Genomic DNA, 13,979 nt, shown 5'->3' on the forward strand with positions numbered 1-13,979 from the left:
GCCACTTATCTTATTCTTCTCAGCATTAGTATAAACAATATCTGTGTACGGGGGGCGTGTCTAGCTGCCATGCAGAGAAGCAGCATGTAAGAGAGCTCTGCTCTGGGCCACAACAATTAGGGGTCTGCAACCCATCGTATATGGGGGAGTCCGACACAAGAAGATCCTCTAAGAGGCTGCAAGACCGGGGAATACCAATTGCACCCATCTGCAACTTTTACACCTTGTTACAGAAGCGCTCAGCTCCCTCAGGAGGCGCTGCACGCTATCTCTCTCCACGTGGTGCAGGACAAGCAGTGAAGAGACCCACATCAGAAGCTGCCGGGCTCCTTCCTTCCAGATCAGAAGATAAGGAGAACAATAAGACAGGACAGAAGGTGAGTCAGCCACACCGATCACTGAGATAAGGGCTAAGTCTGCACTGATAAGCCTCACAGACCAAGCCAGCTATAGACACACACTTAGGCTGCATTCACACTACCGCAAGGGGGACGTATATACGGCCGACGTATATACGGCCGATATACGTCCCCCATAGACGGCAATGGGCGCACGACGCCCTACGGGAGCGGTACGGTGCAGCACACGTGCAGCACCGTACTGCTCCGTGCCCCGTGAAAAAATAGGACATGTCCTATTTTTTCAGGGCATACGGTGCCGTGCGCCATATATCCCTATGGAGAGGGGCGGGGGTGAGCAGCGCTCTCCCCCTCCTCCTCTCCCCGCGCGCTGCCGTGTGCCACGGTACGGCGGGCACCGGTCGTGTGAATCCAGCCTTAACCCTGAGAGTGCCAAAAGCTCAAAAGACTCACATATCATGGCTCCTCCACACAAGCCCCAACAGCAAAATCCTCACTCCAACAAAAAAGGAGCAGGGAACACTGGAGGCTTAGGAAATAGTCCTCCCTCAAAGCGCACACTATTTGGTTCACCAGAAACCCCTCAAATAATCAAAACTAATGCTAGAAAGCAAGCCACAAACTGTGAAACTAATGGCAATGAAAATGATCAAGGTGCACCAACAGAGACCTTAACCACTAACATTTCACAAAAATCAGGAACTATGCTAAGACCTCATGCTAAGACTCTCACAAACTTACCCCCACCTGAGGAAGCAGTCCTAGCACTGAAAGACCACCCTGAACTACAAGCACAACTGGCTCTTCTGCCATCAAAACGTGATATGGACTCTCTTGCATCTGAATTGAAAGGAGCCTGGAGACAGGACCTACAAAAAGTCCAATCAGATGTATCTTCTTTACAAGACAGAATAGAAGAGCTAGAAGCCTTTAAATCAGAGGTTTCCTCCACATTACTGGACCTGCAAGCCTCCACAAATAGCCAAGAAAGCCAACAGCGCCATCTAGCGGCACAAATAGACGACTTGGAAAACAGAAATAGAAGGAACAATATAAGAATTAGAGGTCTCCCAGAAGCCACACACACAACAGATCTAATTCCCACCCTTACTGGCATCTTCAATGGCCTTCTAGATCGTCGACCAGACACTCCAATTGAGATAGATAGAGCACACAGAGCTGTTAGAGCAAGAAGTGCCGACCCCTCTAGACCACGAGACGTAATCTGTCGCATACATTATTATGCGCTTAAAGAACAAATAATGCAGAAAGTACGTAATAGAGGCAAAATAGACTTCGACGGAGCAAAAATAACTTTATTCCCTGACTTATCAAGGAGAACTCTACGCCAAAGAGCTATGCTACGTCCATTGCTATCACTTCTCCAAGATAAAAACATCATCTACAGGTGGGGATTCCCATTCGCTTTGCATGCCAAACTAGGAAGCAAGCAAGTAACGCTGACACATCCTGAAGATCTGACATCGTTCCTCGACGAGCTCAACCTCCCACCTATTACGCTCCCCAACTGGGATGACCCCTTCCGCGATCAAACACAAAGACAAGCACCAAGAGCTGCGACATGGAATCAAGATCCTTCTTACAGAACATACACCCCTCGACCTCAGAGGCAGAGAGCTAACAGACAACCTTCAACTGAAACCTTCCAAGAAGATGAACAGTAAAACAACACAATCTGGTGATGTTAAACCTACCAGTAACTGTAATGCCTTTCTGCTAAACCAAACTGTATAGATATTATATAATGTTTATAGGCGCATTTATTAACTGTGAACCGGAGCGACTTCGCGGTACCCACCATGCATCACTCCACATAAACCGATACCCTAAAGATTCGTTCGCAAGAACACAAAAATGGGAGCCGCGAACTCATTACGGGTATCACACACTATATATTAAGACACTTGTGTTACACAAATTTTCTTGCCAGATAGTTATGTATTCTATAGGTTTTGTTACTATATAAATGTCACTGGACCCCAGAGTGAGCACGCGGTCTCCAACATAAAACACCCCACTATAGCGGATCCAAGACTGATCCACCATTACATAAAATCAGGAACCGCGACCTCACTAGGGGCTCTGGACACATTATAGAGCACAAGTTTAGATCTACCATGTAAGATTCAATATTCAATCTCTGTCAACACAAAACTGTGCTACAATATTTTTCCTATACTAAGAATCAAAATGATCCTCAGGTCCCAAACAAAACCCTCCTCTCCCAGACCTTATTTAGATACACCATCTGATACCAAGAAAATACATTCCCTCCGGAAAAATTTTAAATTCCCCGGAGCCTCAAGGACTCCCCCCCCACACTCAATTCTACTCTATAATACCCCAGAACACACCACACCGATCATCCTAACCATACATAGGCCCGCACGGACACGTATGAAAACGCCCATACGACCTATTCTCTAAAGGCGAACGAAAGACACCTGTATACAAACATCTACCCCCCCAATAGGCTAAACTGTAATATAGTATTACGGTTCCTACACTGCTTAACTGCATCGAACATTAGATAAAGCCCGGCTTTTCTCTTTTAAGTCCGGTACCCAGTTCTTTCCTCTCCTCCTTACCCTAATCTCACCTCAACCCCCATCCCTGGTCAACTTAAACTGAAATAAGCTATACATAAACTTGACTATAAAATGAAAATGCTTTCATCATTAAAAATAGCATCTCTCAATATAAAAGGACTCAACCAACCAGAAAAGAGATCTAAACTCCTCTACACAATGCACAAGCAAAAAGTTCACATATTGGGGGTCATTTACTAAGGGCCCGATTCGCGTTTTCCCGACGTGTTACCCGAATATTTCCGATTTGCGCCGCTTGTACATGAATTGCCCCGGGTTTTTGGCGCACGCGATCGGATTGTGGCGCATCGGGGCCGGCATGCGCGCGACAGAAATCGGGGGGGCGTGGCCGAACGAAAACCCGACGTATTCGGAAAAACCGCCGCATTTAAAAACCGAAAATGTGTCGCTTGGGAAGCGCTCACCTTCACCTTCTATGGGATGGTGCATTCCGGGGCGTTAAGATTATTTTCGGCGCTGCAGCGCCACCTGGTGGACGGCGGAGGAACTACCATCTTAAATCCCAGCCGGACCCGAATCCTGTGCAGAGAACGCGCCGCTGGATCGCGAATGGGCCGGGTAAGTAAATGTGCCCCATTGTGTCTCCAAGAAACACACTTTAAAACTAACCACACTCCAGACACTAGAAACAGATATTACCCAACATCTTTCCACTGCACCAACCCAGAAGGAAAGTCAAAAGGTGTATCAATTTTCATCCACAAAAGTGTTCCTTTTAAGATTAAAGAGATCAAAACTGACAATAACGCCAGGTTTCTATTCCTGAGATGTGATATTCAAGGTACATTATTTACTATCGCCAACATCTATGCTCCAAACATAGACCAAACGAACTTCATAATTAATATACTAGACGAATTGTGCTTATTCACACGGGGATCACTAGTCCTTGTAGGTGATTTCAACTTGGCATTAAACCCACTCGTAGACACATCGTCAGGTAAATCATCCATCTCCTACAATAAACTGAACAGAATTAGAAAAGAACTTAAAAGAATGCAGCTTTGTGACATCTGGAGACTACAAAACCCGGAAGTTAAAGACTATACCTTCTTCTCAACACCACACAACTCATACAGTAGAATAGATTATATCTTCACGCAACACAAACTGCTTTCCATAGCTCAAAACTCCCAAATAGGTTCAATACTCCTCTCCGACCATGCCCCAGTATTCTGTACGTTAGCACTATTCCCCCCAAAACGCTCTTCATATAACTGGAAACTAAACGAATCGCTACTAAAGAATCCAAACTGCCTTGCAGAACTAAAAGAACAAGCAACAACATTTAAGAAAGAACATAACCGAGACACAACAACACCCACCACACGCTGGGAAACACTGAAAGGCTCATTTAGGGGAGTTTTAATTAAACACGGAGCACGATTAAAGAGAGCGGCAGAAGCCAAACTCCAAGAACGTCTCACAAAATGACACACCCTTGAAAATAAACATAAACTATCCTTACAACTAGAAACGCTTAGAGAACTCACTCTGGTCAGACATGAGATAAACACATTAATGGAAACCAAACAAAAAAGACTTCATCAGATCTGCTCCGGAACAATATATGAATGGAGCAATAAACCAGGCAAATATCTAGCCAGAGCTTTAAGGGATAAAAAAGCGGCATCCTTTATTCCCAATATAAAAACAGCAACAGGCTCTATTGTGCACAAGACAGAGGAAATTGCTAAATCATTTACTGATTATTACTCAGACCTCTATAACCTCCCCCAACCTTCCACAACCAATGTGCCCCCATCAGCAGTCAAAACTCTAGCACAATATATTCAAGAGACTTCACTTCCCACAATATCAAAAGAAGAAACAGACCGCTTGGAAGAACCCTTCACAGCAGAGGAACTGCGTCAAGTCATACACTCCTTACCTAATGGTAAGAGCCCAGGGCCAGATGGCTATACCGCCATATTCTATAAAACAATAATGGAAGAAGTAATACCCCCCCTTTTAGAAACCTTCAACGCGGTCTCTGACACTGTACAATTCCCACCCTCCTTCCTCCATGCATATGTTACTGTTATACCCAAAGAAGGGAAAGACCCCCAATTGTGCCAAAGCTATAGACCCATCTCACTTATAAATACAGACACAAAAATATTCGCCAAACTCATAGCCAGAAGATTGTCCAACCTCCTCGGATCTCTAGTCCATCCGGACCAAGTAGGATTTATACCAAACAGAGAAGCTAGAGATAACACTTTAAAGACCTTCTCACTCATCCACCATGCAAATAAAACATCTTCTCCCTTTCTCGCCTTATCTCTAGACGCTGAGAAGGCTTTTGACCGGGTGGACTGGAGATTCCTAGATGCAACCTTAAAACAAATAGGAATGGGGCACAACATGCTGACAAAAATACAGGCCCTATATAAATCACCCAAAGCCCAAATCAGAATCAACGGAACATATTCCCCTACATTTACAATCAACACAGCACCAGACAGGGATGTCCCCTTTCACCATTACTGTATGCATTAGTCATCGAACACCTTCTGGTAGCTATAAGCAAGCACCCAAAAATAACAGGAATCAGAATAGGAGAAACCTCTTATACTTGTTCTGCATTCGCAGATGATGTGTTAATATACCTCACTAATCCAGACAAATCCCTCCCATATCTCATGGACACACTACAAACATTTGGAAGGTTCAGCAACCACAAAATCAACCTGACTAAATCCACAGCTATGGGAATAGGGCTTAATGAATCTCTAATTAACACTCTACAAAATAAATACCCATTCACATGGAAGAAGGACGCCTTCACTTACCTAGGAGTCCAAATACCAGCAAAATCAGAGACCATATACCTTCACAACCATAAAAACTTCCTCCAAACCCTTCAAACAAACCTTACAAAATGGGGTTCCAAAAAGATCTCCTGGTTAGGTAGAATTAATTGCACAAAAATGACCATTCTCCCAAAACTACTGTACCTATTCCAAACCATACCCATTTCACTACCAAAAATCTTCTTTAACAAACTCTCATCTTTAATAAACCGATTCTTATGGTACCCCTCAACACCTAGAATAGCCAAAAATACACTAATACGTAGAAAAACACAAGGTGGACTAGGCCTACCAGACTTTAAAGGATACTTTTATGCTGCAGCCCTAGCCCGAATAACGGACTGGTTCCACCAGAGATCTAAACTATGGGTAAAGCTTGAAGAACACATCTCCCCTCAGCCCCTGACAGGCCTTCCCTGGTCTTCTGCTTCTGTTTTTCTTCCACATCGGTTAAACAACCTCCCATTTATCGCTGCCCAAACATTGAAAATACTGACTAAATCACCTGAAACCACAAGACTCTTGGAAAATAATGGTCCCCTCACCCCAATCTCTGACAATCCAGACTTTCCACCAGGGACCAATGCAAACTATCTGAACATATTCAGAGATCAGCACAAACCATTGAGGTTCATCACCTTTCTAGAAACCGCCTCACTGATACCCTACGACACACTCAGCAAGAATATCAACTGCCCCCCAAAAACACAATGGGAATACAGACAATTGTCCAACTTCTACTTTAAGCACAAAATTAAACTAAAACTACACAGAAAATTATCTCCATTTGAGGAAATCTGTCTCTCATCTGCTCCAACCCCCCACATGATCTCAGCCATTTACAATCTCCTACTCGATAAATGGGCTGATCTACCTCCACAATTCTCCAAAACATGGGAAGAGGAGCTAAATAGAAGAGTGGCTGAGAGCATATGAATGCACTCATAAGATATCAACCTCATCAAAGTCCCAAGAAACAAATTACAGAATACTATCTAGATGGTATTGGGTCCCCGCAAAACTGCACAAAATTTTCCCCACATCCCCAATTGAATGCTGGCGATGTAAAGGTTCAATAGGGACAATGAAACACATATGGTGGGAGTGCCCCATTATTCAACCTTTTTGGGAAAATGTCTGTAAAATAATCACAAAAATCACAAGATGTGTGATCAGTAATGATCCCTCAATGTTGCTACTATCCATATTTCCCACACAAATAGAAAGAAGCAAATACCCATTAATAGGTTTCATGCTAACAGCGGCTCGCACGCTAATCCCTAGGCTATGGAAGACCACCGAAGTCCCCTCTATTACCGACTGGTTTAATGAAGTCCTCCATTTACAAAAAATGGAAGAACTCACTGCAGAGAACAAAAAAGCACAGGACAAATATCTAAAGTCATGGGAGCCGTGGATAACATTCAAATCGTCTCCGACATTCCTTTCTATAGCAGAATAGTCAAGAATTAAAAACCATTCTATAACATAACTGTCAAGATGACCAATTAGCTCGGACCAGGTCCCCCACTCTTCCCCCACCCCCAACCTTACCCAACTTTCCTTCCCATCTCTCCCAACTCCCAACTCCCCTGTTACCTATCACTTATTCTAACATCTTTCATAACCTTTACTAAATGTTATCAAGCTTAATAGTATTCTGATATATATGTTACAACATCCAAGAGAAAGTCCTCACTATCTCATCACCATCTTCTCACAATATACGAAATACAAGCAATGTATAACCTGTAATTGTGAACTGTGTCATACAAACTGCAAATTGGATGTTATCTGTTTTACTCTAATTCAATAAAGCAAGAATGATAAAGAAACAATATCTGTGTACAAGGTCTCTGAGAACTGAGCACAATTAATTCACTTATTTCCCAGAATGTGCTGATGTCCAATAGCTTTGCAGTATACTATTCACACCCCTTTGATGACTCTTCTGTCTGATATATATTATGCATTTTGATTATTAAAGGGTAGAAGATCTTGACTAAGAGATTGACATGTCTTGGTCTCTATGTTCAATCAAGGGTTAATTAGGACTCACCTTACAAAAGTCAAGAGGGCTGTTGGGGCCCTGCATAAAAATCCCTAACAGTGATTATTGTCTTATTGTACAGATGTGAGGATATTATCAGTCTCCATTTGCTGGACATTATAATAAATTCTAAATTCAAAAACTCCTTTACTAAGTCAGAACCAGATCCATCATAATCACAAGCCAAAAAAAAGAACAAACCAGCCGCAAAAATAAGCAAATCTGAGACCCCCCTATGATTACTGTCCCCCATTATGTACAATGTGCAGTATATTATGTATATAGTGCAGCACATCCTCCAGTCCTCAGTGTCCGGTTGGATGCCGGGGCCCCCTGACACTGCGGGCCCCATAGCAGCCGCTACTCCTGTAGTTACTCCCCGGGTGGTTCTTTATATGGGAATAATTTGGATACAATTTGATTATTTATGTGGACAATATTTTATGGTAGAATATCAGCCTTTAGGATTTTCACCACTGTCTGTATTATGTGGGTGCTAATTAGGTCTAATTTAGATATTACATGTTATTTGGACACTATATGATGACACCACAGGTAGTATTATCCTGGCACTATATATAGGAGTATTATGTGCACTATATATAGGAGTATTATGTGCACTATGAGGTATAGTATAATATGTGCAGTATATATAGGAGTATTATATGCATGATATATAGGAGTATTATGTGCACTATATATAGGAGTATTATGTGCACTATATATAGGAGTATTATGTGCACTACATATGGGAGTATTATGTGCACTATATACAGGAGTATTATGTGCACTATATATAGCAGTATTATGTGTACTATATATAGGAGTATTATGTGCACTATATATAGGAGTATTATGTGTACTATATATAGGAGTATTATGTGCACTATATATAGGAGTATTATGTGTACTATATATAGGAGTATTATGTGCACTATATATAGGAGTATTATGTGTACTATATATAGGAGTATTATGTGCGCTATATATAGGAGTATTATGTGCGCTATATATAGGAGTATTATGTGCACTATATATAGGAGTATTATGTGTACTATATATAGGAGTATTATGTGCACTATATATAGGAGTATTATGTGTACTATATATAGGAGTATTATGTGCGCTATATATAGGAGTATTATGTGTACTATATATATAGGAGTATTATGTGCACTATATATAGGAGTATTATGTGCACTATATAGGAGTATTATGTGCACTATATATAGGAGTATTATGTGTACTATATATAGGAGTATTATGTGCACTATATATAGGAGTATTATGTGCACTATATATAGGAGTATTATGTGCACTATATATAGGAGTATTATGTGTACTATATATATAGGAGTATTATGTGCACTATATATAGGAGTATTATGTGCACTATATATAGGAGTATTATGTGCACTATATATAGGAGTATTATGTGCACTATATATATAGGAGTATTATGTGCACTATATATAGGAGTATTATGTGCACTGTATATAGGAGTATTATGTGTACTATATATAGGAGTATTATGTGTACTATATATAGGAGTATTATGTGCACTATATATAGGAGTATTATGTGCACTATATATAGGAGTATTATGTGCACTATATATAGGAGTATTATGTGTACTATATATAGGAGTATTATGTGTACTATATATAGGAGTATTATGTGCACTATATATAGGAGTATTATGTGCACTATATATAGGAGTATTATGTGCGCTATATATAGGAGTATTATGTGCACTATATATAGGAGTATTATGTGCACGATATATAGGAGTATTATGTGCACTATATATAGGAGTATTATGTGCACTATATATAGGAGTATTATGTGCACTATATATAGGAGTATTATGTGTACTATATATAGGAGTATTATGTGCGCTATATATAGGAGTATTATGTGCGCTATATATAGGAGTATTATGTGCACTATATATAGGAGTATTATGTGTACTATATATAGGAGTATAATGTGCACTATGAGGTATAGTATAATATGGGCAGTATATATGGGAGTATTATGTGCACTATATATGGGAGTATTATGTGCACTATATATAGGAGTATTATGTGTACTATATATAGGAGTATTATGTGCACTATATATAGGAGTATTATGTGCACTATGAGGTATAGTATAATATGGGCAGTATATATGGGAGTATTATGTGCACGATATATAGGAGTATTATGTGCACTATATATAGGAGTATTATGTGCACTATATATAGGAGTATTATGTGCACTATATATAGGAGTATTATGTGTACTATATATAGGAGTATTATGTGCGTTATATATAGGAGTATTATGTGCGCTATATATAGGAGTATTATGTGCACTATATATAGGAGTATAATGTGCACTATGAGGTATAGTATAATATGGGCAGTATATATGGGAGTATTATGTGCACTATATATGGGAGTATTATGTGCACTATATATAGGAGTATTATGTGTACTATATATAGGAGTATTATGTGCACTATATATAGGAGTATTATGTGCACTATGAGGTATAGTATAATATGGGCAGTATATATGGGAGTATTATGTGCACTATATATGGGAGTATTATGTGCACTATATATAGGAGTATTATGTGTACTATATATAGGAGTATTATGTGCACTATATATAGGAGTATTATGTGCACTATATATAGGAGTATTATGTGTACTATATATATGAGTATTATGTGCACTATGATACATAGTATAATGCTCAGCAGTTGATCCTCTATCCGCAGATATTACAGTATATGATATACATTTACCCTCCGGGCCGCAGATATTACAGTATATGATATACATTTACCCTCCGGGCTGAGCTGGGGGTCCCTCAGGGTCAGGTTTCCATTGCAGAAGCTGCTGTTGCATTGATTCATCTGAATAAATATGGAGATCCCATGGAAGGAAATGGTTTGGTTCAGTTTTGCCGCTGTGCCGTAACCGCAGCCCTTCTTCAGAACAACGTGACTGTCGTGACCTGAGAAATAAGTCAGAAATGGCAGAAATGGATGAAATATGTAAAGATGGAGCCACAGCAGCTCCAGGACGATGGGCAGGAGGGTCTCCAGAGCAGGTGATGCCCTGTCCAGCTGCTTCTATAACGCCCTTAGTTTATCTTTCTGCCAGCCGCCATCTTCACCCAGTGCGATGTCTGAGCTATACATACTTGTCCTTATGGCACTGATGGTCTCCTCGCACACATTGTGGTCCTCGGTGCAGGAGATGTTGGCCGCGTTCTCAGGTAGACAGCTCCCGTCACCCCGATCTGTGCAGGAGTAACACTCAAGGGGCTGCAATGTCACATCTATAGGAGAAGAGACGATTAGTCGGTATACACAAGATATATACAGTCTTATACACAGTAGTCAGGTTCAATGGAGACATTCTCATAGATCTTCTATCATGCAACCTTAGAGACAGATGCATCATGGCTGCAATGTGCTAAAGACTCAGTGATGGTAACCACCAAGACAAAGACCAGGCCACAGGACAATTCCCAAAAACATGATGGCCTCAGATCCATGAAAGATAAATTGATGTCCAGACTTTAGTACCAAATTCTATGTGATGATGACCAGGCCGCAGACCAAAACAGGTGAGATGACCAGGCCACCGACCAAAACAGGTGAGATGACCAGGCCACCGACTAAAACAAGAGATGATGAGCAGGCCACCGACTAAAACAGGTGTGATGACCAGGCCACCGACCAAAACAGGTGTGATGACCAGGCCACCGACCAAAAGAGGTGATGATGACCAGGCCACCGACCAAAAGAGGTGATGATGACCAGGCCGCCAACCAAAACAGGTGATGATGACCAGGCCGCCAACCAAACCAGGTGAGATGACCAGGCCACCGACCAAAAGAGGTCATGATGACCAGGCCACCGACCAAAACAGGCGATGATGACCAGGCCGCCGACCAAAAGAGGTGATGATGACCAGGCCACCGACCAAAAGAGGTGATGATGACCAGGCCACAGACCAAAAGAGGTGATGATGACCAGGCCACAGACCAAAACAGGTGAGACAATCAGGCTGCCGATCAAAAGAAGTTATGATGACCAGGTCACAGAACAAACAGATGATGATGACAAGGCCACCGACCAAAACAAGCGATGATGACGAGGTCATCAACAGATGATGATGACCAGGCTGAAGACCAAAACAAGAGAGGATGATAAGTCTTCAAACCTAGGAGACTGACCAAGTCACAGATACAGGAGATCAATCAAACTCAATAAGACTAACCTTAACCCTCAATAAGATTATTGCTAGTCCACAGATACAGTACAGTACAAAATAAAATATTAACCAAAGTAAAGACCAATGAGATGAGGATTAGGTCACAGCCCCAGGCTTAATGCCAGGCAAATTACTCAGGTTAGAGGAGATTATGAGTAGACCACAGACCCTGGCACAACCAAATGATGACTAAGTTTCAGATCTTGGCAAATTTAGATGATAACCATGGAACATGCCAGGGTTTAATAGGATGTAAAAACTGGACCATAGCCTCAGACCCTACCAGATAACAACAAGACTACACCCTATGCCCTACACAATGGTTACTATACAACAGTCTCAGGGTTTGCAAGATTGTGACTAAACAAGTTCACAATCTTAGGCCCTACCAGATGATGACTAGACCACAGCCTCAGGCTCTACCAGATAACAACTAGACCTCAGCCTCCGGCCCTACCGGATAACAACTAGACCTCAGCCTCAGGCCTTACTAGATGATGACTAGACCTCAGCCTCAGGCCTTACCAGATAACAACTAGACCTCAGCCTCCGACCCTACCGGATGACGACTAGACCTCAGCCTCAGGCCTTACCAGATAACAACTAGACCTCAGCCTCAGGCCCTACCTGATGATAACAACTAGACCTCAGCCTCCGACCCTACCGGATGACGACTAGACCTCAGCCTTCGGCCCTACCAGATAACAACAAGACCTCAGCCTCAGGCCCTACCAGATAACAACTAGACCTCAGCCTCAGACCCTACCAGATAACAACTAGACCTCAGCCTCAGACCCTACCAGATGATTACAAATCCACAATCTCAGGCCCTACCAGATGATTACTAGACCTCAGCATCCGGCCCTACCTGATGATAACAACTAGACCTCAGCCTCAGGCCCTACTAGATAACAACTAGACTTCAGCCTGAGGCCCTACCAGATAACAAGTAGACCTCAGCCTCAGGCTCTACCAGATAACAACTAGACCTCAGCCTCAGGCCCTACCAGATAATTACTAGACCTCAGCCTCAGGCCCTACCAGATGATTACAAATCCACAATCTCAGGGCCTACCAGATGATTACTAGATTACAGCCTCCGGCCCTTCCGGATAACAACTAGACCTCAGCCTCAGGCCCTACTAGATGATGACTAGACCTCAGCCTCAGGCCTTACCAGATAAGAACTAGACCGCAGCCTCCGACCCTACCGGATGACGACTAGACCTCAGCCTCAGGCCCTACCGGATAACAACAAGACCTCAGCCTCAGGCCCTACCGGATAACAACAAGATCTCAGCCTCAGGCCCTACCAGATAACAACTAGACCTCAGCCTCAGGCCCTACCAGATAACAACTAGACCTCAGCCTCAGGCTCTACCAGATAGCAACAAGACCTCAGCCTCAGGCCCTACCAGATGATGACTAGACCTCAGCCTCAGGCCCTACCGGATAACAACAAGACTACACCCTATGCCCTACACAATGGTTACTATACAACAGTCTCAGGGTTTGCAAGATTGTGACTAAACAAGTTCACAATCTTAGACCCTACCAGATGATGACTAGACCACAGCCTCAGGCTCTACCAGATAACAACTAGACCTCAGCCTCCGGCCCTACCGGATAACAACTAGACCTCAGCCTCAGGCCTTACTAGATGATGACTAGACCTCAGCCTCAGGCCTTACCAGATAACAACTAGACCTCAGCCTCCGACCCTACCGGATGACGACTAGACCTCAGCCTCAGGCCTTACCAGATAACAACTAGACCTCAGCCTCAGGCCCTACCTGATGATAACAACTAGACCTCAGCCTCCGACCCTACCGGATGACGACTAGACCTC

The 13,979-nt window shown here is 42.4% G+C and overlaps 1 protein-coding gene across 1 annotated transcript in view; it reads right to left on the bottom strand.

Annotated features, from left to right (window-relative positions):
- LOC140066246 (ly6/PLAUR domain-containing protein 3-like) overlaps positions 1 to 13,979 on the bottom strand; it is a 30,683-nt gene that overhangs the window by 8,859 nt on the left and 7,845 nt on the right. Inside the window, exons 2-3 of the mRNA XM_072113816.1 lie at positions 11,052 to 11,189; positions 10,692 to 10,862 (exon numbers count right to left, since the gene is read on the bottom strand). Of these exons, the coding sequence (XP_071969917.1) occupies positions 10,692 to 10,862; positions 11,052 to 11,189 (309 nt within the window). The remainder of the gene's footprint in view (positions 1 to 10,691; positions 10,863 to 11,051; positions 11,190 to 13,979) is intronic.

Source organism: Engystomops pustulosus, chromosome 6 (assembly GCF_040894005.1).
Source record: "Engystomops pustulosus chromosome 6, aEngPut4.maternal, whole genome shotgun sequence".
Lineage (NCBI taxonomy): Eukaryota > Metazoa > Chordata > Amphibia > Anura > Leptodactylidae > Engystomops > Engystomops pustulosus.